At 43.5% G+C, this 14,272-nt stretch overlaps 1 protein-coding gene across 15 annotated transcripts in view; it reads left to right on the forward strand.

The window, feature by feature from the left end:
• Positions 1-287: 287 nt before the first annotated feature.
• The window catches only part of EYA2 (EYA transcriptional coactivator and phosphatase 2), a 90,293-nt gene continuing 76,308 nt past the window's right edge, over positions 288-14,272 (forward strand). For 3 of the 15 annotated variants that reach the window (XM_059862836.1, XM_059862837.1, XM_059862844.1), the window contains exon 1: positions 288-413. In XM_059862836.1, the coding sequence (XP_059718819.1) occupies positions 298-413 (116 nt within the window). In that variant the 5' untranslated portion in view covers positions 288-297. Of the gene's footprint in view, positions 414-948; positions 1,051-1,940; positions 1,997-2,306; positions 2,430-6,044; positions 6,167-14,272 lie in introns of those variants that run through there. The other 12 variants (XM_059862829.1, XM_059862831.1, XM_059862833.1 and 9 more) reach the window with 8 other exon arrangements.

A 14,272-nucleotide genomic window follows, 5' to 3' on the forward strand; every position in this document is an offset into this window, starting at 1 on the left:
ACTTCTACTGAAAGGGACAAGGAGTGTCTTTTTGTGTGCAGGCTGCTGAACAAACAATGAGGTCCTGGTCCCTGCCTGGCTTGCCGTGGCATTACCACAAACAATACTAATTCTTAAATACCTGCCTGACTTTAAGCACTTGGGTAAATAATTGTATTGATTGTTGTAGGCCTATTCACATGCATAAAACTAAGCATATATTCAAATATGTTGTGAAATCAGGGGTCGGGAGAATTTTGCAAACAAGGCATTTTTAGATATGAATTTACTTGTTAAAACCAGCTTCAAAAGGAGCTAATGTGGCAATCAGGCTTTTGGGCACGGCAGGTTGAGGAAGGAAAAGATTTCTTTTCAAGATGGATCCAAGGACTTTCTTGTACTTCAGAGACTCCTCACCAGAACCACAATTACAGGTGAGAAAGGCAGCAAGGAAGCCCCCCAGCCAGTGATTGCTCAGAGTTTAATGTGAGAGCAGTGTAAACTCAGAACTGCAGATAATCCATGGGGAAATCAGGGGGTTAGTGCCGAGAACTGATGGGGAATAACAACTGAAAGAGCTTTGGTTTTTCTAGGCTGGCGGGAGGTAGCTCATGCTAGGAAGCCTGCCAGCTCCACACTGATGCTGGGAGCTTTGTCTCCTTTGGATTGTAGGAACACACTTTGCAGTCAAACTGATCTGAGAGATTTTGATAGTAAAAACAGCTGTCTCGTTGCAATGATGTTTTTGTTCCATTGTCAAAATTTTGAGTTAAATCCATGAGTGGGCTGCAGCTTGTTCAAACCCTGAACTCAACACCCTTTGTGTTCCTTTGGCTTTTCCACTGCGGTTCATGGGATATCTCCTTCCTGAGGAAAGGGCTAGGTGTAATAAAAGCCGTCAGGACAAGGAATTGCAGGTCTCCCCCGATGCCTCCCCAGTGCTGGAGAGACAGAACTGGAGGACTGCAGTCTGTCCCAGACTGGTGAGGAGGGGAAATAAGGAGGAAGAGCAGCGTGTGGAAATGAAACACTCCAATGCTGCTGTGGCCAGGCTGTATCCCCAGCGAGCAGGTATGCCAGTGGAAGGGGGAAACTGTCTGGTACCTGAGCAGGGACGAGGCCAGCATGGGCAAGGGGAAGCAGTTTTTGGGGTGTACAGCACAAGGGGATTCAGGGAAGGGGTGTGCAGTGGGATGTCCCAGCCCCATCTTCCCAGCATAAGCCATCTGAAGGTGCCTCCTGCCATTTTCTTAGAGGATGTGCAAACAAGCAGATGAGGTGCCTGACTGAGGCATCCAGCAGATCAGGCAGGAGCACAATGGGCACATGCCAGACTGCCTCTGTTTTTGGGCTGACATGAGAGATGGGACAGCACCTCTGTATGGCCACAAATCCATTCTGTGTGGCTTGAGGTGATGGGAACTATGGGCAGGGTTTTGCCCTCTGGGGAGCCAGGAGCCTTGTGATGCTCTGTGAGTGCAGAAAGGTGACTTGTGTGAGTGATACTGTTTCTGCAGGACCCATGGCTCTGTGACACTGTGCGTGTTAAGACAAAATAGATGTCAACAAAACCCCTTCCTTTTAAATTGATATTTAAAAATTGTCGCTAGAGACCCGTAACACAAGGACTGTAGTGAAAGTGACTTGTTTTCATGGAAGCAGAGGCTACAGACAAGGTGATATTCACACGGTATACAGGGGTCCAAGTTCTACCGGAAAAAATTCTTTCAAGGACTTGCAGCTCGATAAAGGCTGACAGCACCAACATAAAACCATAGCCACAGGAGGAAACAAGCGCGCCCGGCGCGTACCTGCCGCCGGTGAGAGCGCATCCCGGCCCGCGCCCGGCAGCGGCGGCTCCGCGCTCCCTGCGGCCCGGGGGGCTCGGACAGCTCCGCGACAGTAGCGGGGGGCTGCCGGGCGGCCCCGGGAGCCGCGGGAGGCTCCTCCTCCGCCCCGGCACCGCGGGCAGCGCGGCGCTGCGGGCGCCGGGACGCGCCGCGGCCCCACGCGTGCGGTAGGTGCGCCCCGACGGCGGCGGCGGCGGCACGGGGGCAGCCCCGCGGCGCTGCGAGGGACCGGCGGCCCCGGGCTCGGGCTGCCGCGGGGGGCGGAGGGCCGGTGTGCCGGGCGAGCAACAGGGCAGAGGAGCCGAGGGCAGAGGAGCCGAGGGCAAACCCCCCGTACCGTGCGGTGCCGTGCCGTGCGGTGCCGCGGTGCGGCCGTGGCGCTGCGCTCCGCGCCCCGCGCAGCCCGCGGGCGGCTCCGGCGGGAGGCGCGGCGGGGAGGGGGCGGGTGGGCGCGCCCGGGGCGCAGCGCGGGGCGCGGAGCCGCCGCCCCGCTCCGCTGCGCTCCCTTCCGCGGGCATGCGCGCCTGCCTCGCACATGCTCACTGCGCCCGCGGCGGGCGCGCACACTCCGCAGCGCCGCGGCTCCGCGCTGCACCGCCGGTGAGTGGGGCTGGGGCTCTGCGCGCCTCCGCGGGTGCGGGCTGCCCGCCGGGGCTCCGCGGGTGCGGGGCGGGGGGCGCCGAGCCCGTCGGGGCCGGCTCCGGAGGAGCGCGGGCGCGGAGCGGCTCCGGGTGCGGAGACGCAGAATTAGCACGGGGAGTTAATTGCTGCGCTGCGTGCGGTTCGGTTTTACCGTCAAGCGAGCCCCGCTTATTAATGGTTTTAATAGCTGGAGCGTGCGTTTAAATAAAATGAGCCGCTGCACTTTCCCGCGGCTGCTTCTATGAGGAAAACTTGTATGTGATTTATGCAGTTTAAGTAAACTTTTCTGAGTGTTAAATTGTGCTTGAGCCGAGTGAATGGTCTCTAAAGGAAATAATTCGTGGTATACAGCTACTGTTGTTCAGACATTTCAAATAATGATATATTCTGCTGTATAAAGTTGTGATTGCTAAAATGCATGTAGTGAACCAATAAACAGTTTATTGGTCTGTATCAAATATTAACAGAAATTTAGTTCAGCGCAATATCAAATTCACGCATCCCTGAGCGCCGTTAAAAGCAGTGGCAGGAATGGTTTATTGTTTTGTCTCTCTTGTGGACTTCATTAATTTACTGAGAATTTCTTCTCTCTGCAATGCCATCCGTGGAAGCGTCCCTCCCCTTCTTCTCCCCGAGTTTATTGAGAAAGCATGTCTAAATTTCTTTATGCTAGTCCACATCTGTGTGTATTAGGGCAATCTGGTCCACAAAAGATAGCATACATTTAAACTAGTAATTCTGTGTCTAATGTTTCTTAGATAGTTTCATACATTTAGCATTGCATTGTTTTGTTACTTGTTGCTTCAGACAGGATAAATTCTTTCTCATCATCCTTTTTTATGTAGGGAAGCTGTTTCCTTAATAAAGCTGAATTTTTATTTCTGCTTTGAAATTGAAGGCATCGTGTGGCCTCAGATGTAACACAAGCAAGTAGGAAAGATTTGCAGTACAAATGCCTCGAAAATAATCAGTACTCATAGCTGTGGAGACATTCCAGGAACTTTTTAAGCATGTTTTGAAAATTTAATTGAAATGGTAGAGCAGCTGATAACTTGACTCAATTGTTCTAACTTAAAACTCTTATTTAAAAAAAAAAAAAATCTAAATTTATGGTGTGAAATTGAATTGTGTAGTTACAGAGTCAAATTGTCCACGTAATTCTTGTGCCTCTTCTACTCACCCACCAACAGGTCAAAACATTTGGCTAAATAACAAGTGGTGTATGCTTTTGGTTTTACGCTCATCGATTTGTTTTGCTTTACTTTGCTTAGCCCACTCCCCTCAGCTCATTTTCTTTTAAAATAGTACGTGGAGACTCGATTCCCGTGACTCGCTAATCTTATCACCATTATTTGGCTGAAATTTTTGAAACAGGTTCCTGTTTCAAATACCTCACGACATTGGCAGCCTTAGGTTCCATTAGAAAAGCTTCATTAGGGAGAAATAAAAATGTTGTTGATAACTCCCCCTCCAACAATAAGCCCCGTATTCAACTCCACGGTGTGTGCGGATATGCCTTGAATTATAAGAAGGAATTAAACTCAGGTATTCACACAAAGAACTTGATCTCAGAATATCACTTAGAGAGTCTTGTGTATTGCTGTGTTGTTATGCATAGCTGGTTAATATGCTTTTCTTTTTTTTTCCTGAAAATATAATAATTTAGCTATTAATCCTGCAAATATTAGTTGCATGTTCAATTTTAAGCCTGAGAGGCATCGGGCTGAATTCTACATGGTTCTGTTTGTGTGTCAGTGTGTGTGTACACACTGCTGACAAAGAAAACAATTAGAGACGTTACTAATTTTCTGCTGTCTTCCCAACTGTTATTTATGATGTGTAGTAGTACAACAGCTATTCTGAAATCAGCTATAATTCTCTTCAGTAAGATTTGTTTCTTCTGTGCCAGATTTTGCAGTAACCAGATGGTCTTTAGGTGTCTTCAGCCAGAGAACATGCATGAGCAGTGCTGAAGACTAATTATTCCTTGCAGTAAATTCCTTCTGCAATAAATTCACAGGTTGTTAGACCTAATCTGTGGAAATAATTGTTAAGATTGCTTATGCAGTGAAAAATGCTTTTATAAATCTGTGAAAACTAGCAGAAGTTCTTAGAATGCTAAGGAAATATTTTTGAGTTAATTTTGCCTGGCTGGGGTAACTTTTATTCGGGATGAAATGTTAAATGAAGTTGCAAATTGAAATCCTTTTCATAAGCCATGGAACACTGCAGCTTTAATATGAAGATTTTAAATGTATCCTGTAAGTGGAGGGGTCATTTGGTCGACCGTGTAGGGAAGGAAATCTCACACTGCCATTCCCAGTGTATAGTTAGTTTCCTTGTACCTCTGTATTTATAACAGCAGCAGGACTGTATATTTGGTTAGTGCATGGAGGAGCGTCCTGGATTAACAATCAGGTTATTTTCATTAAATTTCACGTTGTACTGCACATGACAGGAAAATAGTTAGGAACAAAAAATATATTCAGAGTTATAAACAATGGTATATAGTAAAGCAAAGCCAATGGTGTGTGTGTGTGTGTGTGTGTGTGTGTATATATATATATATATAAAGTAAAGCCATTCGGGCTTAAATATGTCCTCTTTTTTGGTGGCTTAATTTAGTAAAAAATGCAAGATTTTTTTGGGGTTTTTTTTTTTTTTTAGTATATGTCTATTAAAAAAAAATCTAAGTACTCAAACCTCTTGGCATTTTTCTCACTTTGATATGAGTTGGGAGAACTTGTCAAATCTCTTTCCCTTCCTTTTCTGCTGAAAATCCTGGCTGGGACTGTTCATTAAGAGATCGCATCAGAAAACAATTGTTTCGTGGCAGTCAAATTCTTAAAACAATACTTCATCTTTATTTGCAGATCTTAACTCAAGTAATGATGTTTAACAAACACCTTGTTTTAATCAGGTGAGGATAAGCCCTTCAATTAGGATGCAAATAATTGCTCCTCTTGGTTGGGTCATTTGGGGCCTGGAGGTGCTGCCATTTGCAGGTAGATTTGGTGCTACCCAAGGTTTGAAGCAGGAGAGAGGAGAAATCTGGAATAAGGATTTAAGTCTTGTGCAAAATATTTTTTTACTGCAGCATTCAAAACCCGATCCAGCTCCCTTTTTTGTCAGGCTGTTCAGTTGATCTTGATTTACTGCTGCAAGAGGTGTGAGAGGAAAATTGGATCCAAAATAATGCTCGCTGCAGAGATGGTTCCAGTGAGTGTGTCACAGAGTGAATATTTAATTAAAGAAAGACTGAGTGAAAAAAGGTTTGACTTTCTGCTTCTTCTTTAATTATGTATTTGAATTATTTCAAAGATGTGTAAAATGAGATGAGAAAGATTACACGGGCATAATCCTTCCCATTTAAAATTATTTGTCTGCAGCTGCCTAAGTCCTGGCATTAGGAGCCACATACAAACATGTTTATTTAACATCAGCGTTATCTGTTAGATTGTACATGGTTCATTAACATGGAGAGAATACTTTTTGTTTAATAGTGTGTGGGAGCTGCCAGAGGTCAGGAGGGGTTGTTTGCCTGAAGTCGAGATGGCATCTTGGCTTTGCTCTCGTTCTGTTTGTCACCTCCGCTGTGCCCGGAAAACGCTTCCTTAGTGCCGTGCTGAGGTGTTTTCCCTGGTGTTGAGGTGCAGAGGCTCTGTGCAAAGCCAGAAGTCTGCTGCAGGGTTGTGGTAAGGTTTATGGGGAATTTCAAGGGAGCTCTGGTGGAATTTGTGGAGGATTGTTGTAGTTGGGGTTCGGTTAGACAAAGCGGCTTGGAGAGGATGGAGCCGGAGGGGACAGAGGAGATGTTGTGGTGGTGCCCACAGAGTGCGTGGCTGTCATGGAGGGATTTTACAGATTTGGGGTGGTGGCTTGGGAAACTGACAGTGTTTTGTGTGCCAGTGAATAAGGTTTTCTTGGTGTGGCTGGGCCAGAGCTGGACTCAGGACAGTACCTGGGGATGGTGCTGAGCTGCAAGAGGTGGCAGCTCCTCTGCAGGGGCAGCGCAGGGTGGGACCCTTCTCTCTCCACAGAGCTTGTGGGGGGTTCTCACTCTTTCTACTGCTGGATTAGAAACATTCTTGGACATATAAAACCATATCAGGGACTCCAGAAATTCAGAATTACCCATGGCCTCAAGTTTAAAAAGGTCAATTAAAATGTTTTACTGTGACTTCTGTATATAAGGTAATAGCCATGCTCTGCACACAGTATTGGGAGAGAGATGTGCACATCCATCTCCATGCACAATTTTAAGTTTAATTTCAGCTTCTTGAAAATGTTTCTGAATGTTTCCTATAAGTCAGTGAATTTCTCCATCCTCATTTGGAAGATGGGGGCTCTTTGGGCTTTTTGTGCCTTGGAGGGAGAAGATAATTTAAATTTCCATTAGAAAAAGGTAGACAATTGCCTTCTTTGATTTTTATCAAGCAAGGATCCCTGGTAGATAATAACCAAAAGGCGTTGAATAAAATGAGCATTGTTGTAGAATTCAAAGTGCAGTGGAAGATGCAATGTGACTGAAGCATACCGCAAATGTGCAGTTTTTAAAAAGCATAACAGTAAAAATAGAAGGGCTTTACAAAATAAGCTGAACTACTGTGTTGATTATAAGTTGTAGCTGAATCACCCTTAAGGCCTGGATATTGTTTTTAAAAAGCCAACAAAACATCTATTTCTAAAAAAATAGCAAGTTCCCTCAGAAGGGGGGAAGAGAGAGAGAGCAAAAGTGTTATCTTGGAGGAGGGAATGTCTGGGGTAGGGTTTTTTTCCTTTGAATTATTTTCAACAAGTACTTACTCTGTTCTGTATTTTTAAGAAATTATGTGGACAGCAATTTTGTTGCTTTACCAAGGCAGTGAAAACACCAAGAATCCTTTTTATAATTTGGAAAGAATGTCAAAAGAATGAAGTAGTTAAACCTAAGTGTATTAGATCATACGCCTTAAATGCATAAATAAGCATAGCTGCAATCACAGAAACCAATGTTAAAACCACCAGGAAAACTCACCCACAAACTGTAATGACTTAAAGGGAATGACCTCAGCCATTGTGAAATTTGTGCCTATTTGTTGACTGACATTTATTTAGTAGAAGCAGGGTGCATGTTTTGTTGGGGTGTGGGATTTTGTTATTTGCAAGACTGCTGGGATTTTTTTGTTGTTGCTGCTGCCAGGTTTGAATACAAAGAGTGAAAATGGTCTCTAGGCTGTGAGAGCCTGGATATGATTTGGGCCGTAGCAGTTTGAAAAGCAGGTGAAGGGTTTGTTATTGATGCACAGAGACTGGTGGAACTGAGGTTTGTTGTTCAGATGTTAGGAACTTCCTTGATGATAGTCCACTTCTAACTTATTCCCAGCTGGTTTTCTGTTAAGGAAATGAAGGTTTAAAGTATTTGGTTACAAACCTGAGATTTCTTCACGTCCCTGTCTTTGTGTGAGTGCTGCATGAAATGCTGGTGTCATTCATCTCCCCTCTGCTTTTTGGAGAGGAAATTGATGCATGGTAGAACTTCAACTTGCCTTTGCTGCAACACCACTTAATAATTCAGGGAAATGGAAGTCTTGAATTATTTTAACTATAATAGACTTCTTCAGGAATATTTTTACATAAACCAGCATTACAGACTTCAAGCTCGACCAGAGCCATGTCTCTCTGCAAACAGGATTTCTCTCTGCTGCCTGCTCCTGGATGTGGGCTCCTACTTTTATGGCTTGCAATAATTAAAGAAGTTCCAGTTTTAATTGTCCCTTTGTAGATGTGCAGAGAGGTTTGAGAAAAGGGGTCAGTTCATGCTGTTGGCTTGAACACCCAAGTCTAGACATTCGGTCTCGTCGTGCAGAAATTCTTGTTTGCCATCCCTGCTTTTGAGAAGGAAAGCAGCCCAGCTAAATAAAAAATTAATCCTATATAAAGAAAATTATTTAATACTGGTCAGCCCAGATAGTAGCTGGTCAACCCATGGAGAGTTGGTGCCTCTGTCTGTGCTGGAAGCAACAGACTTCACAGAGAAACTCAACCAGAGCAGGACTCCCAAAGACAGGGGGACGTGGGGAATGTTCCTTAAACTCAGCAAATGCCTTAAAAACTGGACATGCCTCTAGGATTACTCAGGCACCCACAAGAAACAGTGAGGGGAAAGTGGGGCAGGCATCTGAAATGTTTTTGTTTTTTAAATAGGTTGAGTAAGCAAAGCAGTCTGGGGGCCCCAGTTATTTACAGCTCTGTCTGTGCACCACGCAGAGAGCCTCATCAGCTGTCCTAAAGACAAGTTTTCCATCTATTGCAAATCGTGTCTTTTGATGACACATTTGATTTGGCTGTTTGCTGTGTAATTGTCCTACAGCTACTCTGGAAATGACTTTGATCAGTTTTGAATATAGATCTGTATCACTGCTTTGATTCCCCTTGCGACTGCTCCTCTGTGCTCAGTTACCCTCCGTAGAGTTTAATTGCAACTATCTGACAATTCTTTGTCTCTAAGACGAGTCAAAATGTATTTACAAAATACTTTATCTTCTGTAAATGTTGACAGTGTGTGCTTCATTTTTGTAAGCTATGTAAATTTATTATTTTTCCCCACTACTGTGGGTGAGACAAGACAAAATCTTTCTAAAATTGAGCAATACTTTTTATTTGAAAAAGAGAGATTGTTTTTTCCACCCCTTAACAAACTGAAAAGCACCATTTTTTTCTGAAAGACGACACTTTTTTAAGTAAAACATGTGAATGTTATTTTCACTGTATCCAGATTTTCCTTTTTATTCTTCTTTTGTAGGCTGACTTTATTTTTGAATTTATAAACCCATGTTTTTTGCTAGCTTACACTTGATAAGGGCTGTGTTGGTACTACTCCTCATCACTGAGATAGAGTTAGGAGTAAATCAGCCTTAATGCTTGTAGCAAAATACATAAATTTTCTCCTTCCTAGTGTTCAACTGTGCATAAATGTATTAGATCCAGTCGTGCTCTCACTGCAGTTCCCAATCATTTCACTTAAGTAAGGGTTGAACGTTATTGAGTGGGAGCAGTTTTAAACCTTCTGTACTTGTTGCAAAACTGCATTTTTTTTTCTTTTTAAATTCCATCATAACTACTGCCAATACAAGTCCAGCTGACTTCAGTGCCTGAGCCTTGCAAAAGCCAGACTGGGAATCAACATCTTTCTGTGCTGTCCATGCTCAAATGTCTATTTGCAAATCAGCAAAGTTTTCAGCAGCAGTTAAAAAAGCTGAGAAATCTGAATTGGGTGGAGAGAGGGAGGTACCACAGCCCTTTTGGTACCAGTGGTTGTAACCTCCTGTACCAAGAATTTGCAGTGATATGACTTAGTCTGTGGTATCACATCTCTGACCTAGTACTCCTGAGTGTGTTGGTGGAGTTAGGTGTGCAGCAGGAAAATAAGGCAGACAACATTTTCCTTTTTATTTATTGAAATAAAATGATGAGATCCCTATTCTGTGCAGCCTTGGTGGCCTGTTGTGCAAATACCTACATTCAGTTTCTCTCTGAATAAGAGGCAAGCTTAGGTCTCTGACCAGAAATACATAATCATTCAGCAATGCTGTAAATGTGTGTCACCCTGCACAAGGCACTGTGAGGTTATGTTCTGAATAGCCACTTTCTCAGACCTTTGCTGTCTTTCCCTCTTCAGTGTCTCTTCACCTGAAAACTCTTAAGTTGTGGTTTAAAGGAAGGCGTGTTCTGCCTATTATATATGATTTCATATTGTTTGTTTGGCAGCCATCCTTCCTGTTCACTGCAGCAGATGAATATAATTTGGGGAGGAGAACTAGATGGGGAGGGGGCTGAGGAAGCCAAGTGAGTCTGCTGTAAAAATATTTGAGATGCAGCAAAACCTTCTGGGCTAGATTAGTTCTGAAACACCACTTATGCCCCCTGCAAATTAGGGGTGGGGTGTGGAGACAAATGCTTGGTTTTTAATTGAGTGTAATAAAGGAAGACAAATCTTGGTTTCTAATTGAGTGCAATAAAGGATGCTGCTGCTCAAAGTCAGAGGTGTTGGTGCTGGAGCTTGATGCTTTCCTTCTTAAAGCCCTTCTGGGGCTTCTCCTTGCCCCAGCCCCCTGCCACAAATGAGGATTATTCAATCCCAGCAGTGGTGTAACCGTGTCTGTGGTGGAGCAGGGTGGTTCCTGAGTGATGCACAGAAGCACTGTGCCCTGGTTTAGAACGGGAAGTGGAAAATGAATATTGTTTTGAACTTGAACTCTGGGAGCAGACAGAAGGTAATTATTGGAGCTGGAACTCCCCCGGGAGCAGCGGGGGAGTGATGCTCTGCTCTTGTCAGGAACACTGTGGGATCTTAAATACCTCGTAGTGTTTAATGCTTTGGTTTTACATTTCTGCTTTTTAATTGATCTTCTGCTCTTCTCATTTCTTGGCAAATAGAGGAAGAAAATTGGATGTAGACTTAATGTGCTGTATTTATTGATAGACACACTTCTGCCCTCCTTTTGCTGGTGGGGCAGGACTCTTAAATTTCAGTCTTGGTGTTACTTTCTGTTGTAAAATTAACTCCTTTGCTGCTGGCTTACTTAGTGGACCTATTATAATCTGAGAAATTAATTAATTGATGATTAAAAGCACATAAATGTATATGAAGCCATTGAATCAGAAGCTGTGAGCCACTTGTGTAGTATTTAGCTTTGATTTTAAATTTATCTGTCTTATGAAGTAGAAAACCCCACTGTAATGACACAAAATCTGCGTGGCTGTAAAGTTACCGTTTTGAGAATCAACTTTTTAATAATATATTGCTACTAAAATAGTGGTAGCCTTCTAATAAAAAAAAGAAAATGTAAGTCTCTGCCTTCACTGAATATTTTCCTGTATTTCAGTGGCCTGTGGCTTCAGTAATCTACCTAAGTGGTTTTACATTTTTTTCCCCCCTCTCTTTTGGCTGCTACTTTACAAGTTCTTCAACAAAGAATAGTGGGTGCAATATTTCTCCTTTTTTTACAGACTGTGGGGTCTTCTGGAGATTTTTTTAATACTGTTTCTTATTAGATAATTAAACAAGGGAAAATATTTTTCTGTTTATTTCTACCTATGGTAGTACATGGGTTTTCTTCTCAAAAAGGAATAATTCCCTATTTTAAAAACACCATTTAAAGTATGAAAGTGAAATCTCATTAATTTTCAAAGTATAATTAAATACACACTGTTTACTATTGGTCTCCCTGACCAAGTTCAGAAGACTATTTCAATGGTGATGAAGTTTTAGAGGCAGTAAAATTAAGTCACTTTAAAAGAAAATTGTGTGATGATTTATTGTGGCAGAGCAGGTGAAATTCCTCTCGAGGTTTTAATATCTTCCACCTGGTATAGAAATGAAAAGAAAATATTCTTTAGCTGGTGACTAATTTGTCACTAATACCCAGGGGTTCCTTCATTACAATGCAGAGATGTCAGTTCTAAGAGAAACGTACGGTGAAAAAGCCAAGTGGAACTTCCCGTTGGAGGCAGTTACAAAAAGGAGAAAAAATAAAGGTCTGGAAAGCAGCTGAAGTCGTGTGAAGGAAGGCTCTAAAGCTATCAATCAGGGCAGAATGCCTGGGGAAGGATTTTACCTGCAGGCTTCAGTGGAATTCATGGAGGGAAGTCACTGGATAGGGCTCCCGAGGAGGAGCTCTGGCATGCAGCAATGCCCAGTTCTGCTCCCAGCTGCACGTACTGCATCCCAGGGATTGCTGCAGGAGGAACTGGATTGCCAAAAAAAACTAGCCACCCTCTGCTTGCTGATGGCTTTTCTTCTATGTCATGTTGTTAAATGAATTGAATCCAAGGCTTGGGTGAGAAAGCTGCTAGGGAATATCTGCAGCTCAAACCTTTCAGCAGAGAGCGCAGTGTTTGTGCCACATCAGTGTTTTGACAAGTCGTTTTTCTCAACAGAAAGTTCCTCCCGTGTTCAGAGGCTGGTGTGGTGTCCTCACTTTGCCTTCTGCTGCAGTAACACAATTTTAACTCCGCTCTTGTCCTTCCAGAGCTGCCATTCCCAACAGCTTGGAGTGAGGGGGAGCGTGAGCCAACGCAGTCCCAGGGGAGAGGGAAGTAAGGATTTCAGTCTCTCTCCCTTAAGAAACAAGCTGCTGAGCCTGCAGCAGCAGCACTCTTGCTTCTTCAGGGCTTTCTGGTTTAGTCCAACCCAAAAAGTTGCTCAGGAGGAGCATTTGCAGTAGATGTCCATGACAGAAGTGGTGATTCTGTGTTAGGACTCCAGTGGTGTTAGAGATTTGGGAAGGAGAAGTGAGTGCTGCACCAAACAACATGAATGTTGGAAACAACCTGCCCAACAGCTTTGTGGTGGAGGTGTTTATGTCACAGGGGGAGCCCTGGCATGTCCTGCAGACTCCAGGACATGGTAACACAGTTCTGTTTCTCACTGGGAATATTTAATCTCAGCTGTTCTTTGGTTAGTTGGAGAAATGGAGGATTTTATGTTCTGTCAGAAGGGGATTATTGGAAAGGAAATTTATGGGATTTGCTACATTTCTTCCAGTTATAGTGTATTCTTCAGTCAGAGCACTGAGGTGAGTAAGAAACTCTTGCATTTGTGCTGGGTTGATGATGGACAGATGTGCACCCAGCTCCTCACCTGCTCCCCATCCTCAAAAGGTCAGGGGAGAAGATATGGAAAAAAAACTCATGGGTCAAGATAAGAACAGGGAGATCACTCACTATCTCCCATCACAGGCAAACCAGACTCAGCTTGGGGAATGATTTTGATTGAAAATGTAGTTGTACTTGTATGGTAACATGCTGGCTGTGAAATGTGTTGTCTTTTACATGAATTCCTGAACTAGGGACACTTTTTTTGCATGTTCAGGATCTTACATTTCCTAGATATGTTTTCTTAAGTGTGTCTTTTCATTTTAAGTTACCAGAAAATTTGTAACTGCTCTGAAGACTGGAAAGGCTCCTGTAGGGGACTTCTCTTCCCTGCCTCTTCACAGGCCAAATCTTCTTTAATGTTTGGGGTTTTTTGCCTGTGTTCTATTAATATTCATATCTAAAGTGTAGAAACAGGTGGGATGGTCTTGCCAACAAATTGTGGCCATCGTCTTGATTTTAATCATGCATCCAAGGTTTAAATAACATATAAAATTTTCTTGATGCATTGGGCTTCTGGGCTTTTCAGACAATAACTTAAGCTTGCTTGGCAGCACTTTTTTACCCTGTTTATGCTCCAAAGGAAGGCATATTCAGTTCCTTAAGAGCCACTTGCCATTCCTGATGGTGATGGCAGCTCTGTGCCTAGGAAGAGCCTGGAGAGTGCAGGGCAGAGGTTTTCTGAGGAGGGTAAATGATCCTGCTGTTCTCAGTGGAATTAGGTTTACTTTGAGAGGGATCTTGCTGAAGATTTGCCTGTAGCTGCAAACAAGGTGGTAATGAACGTGTGCGGCTGGTGTTACTGCATATATGAATGTGCCAGATGCTCTGGCAAACTAACATTTTGTTGTGCTTCTTTTTTCTCCTCAAGATAGCCTTACATTTATGTTCTTGTCCTGGGAAGCAAGTTAGAAGAGTCATTTGATCAGCAGTGAGCTCAGGAGAGAGAGCTCTATGTAAGCATTTTTATGTGTAACCTGACAAGCCAAAGTCTTGCCCCAAAATGTTGTCTGCTACTCTCCAAAGAAGCTGTCAGCCCTTCATTAATCATTTAGTGGTCCTTCAACTGTACAGTAAACAAAACCCACCAGGCCTGTGTTGTCCTGCTTGCAGCCAATTCTCTTTTGCTCAACACCTCATGGAGAACTTGGTTTGAAACCCAA

This window comes from Haemorhous mexicanus, chromosome 18 (genome assembly GCF_027477595.1).
Source record: "Haemorhous mexicanus isolate bHaeMex1 chromosome 18, bHaeMex1.pri, whole genome shotgun sequence".
Classification (NCBI taxonomy): domain Eukaryota; kingdom Metazoa; phylum Chordata; class Aves; order Passeriformes; family Fringillidae; genus Haemorhous; species Haemorhous mexicanus.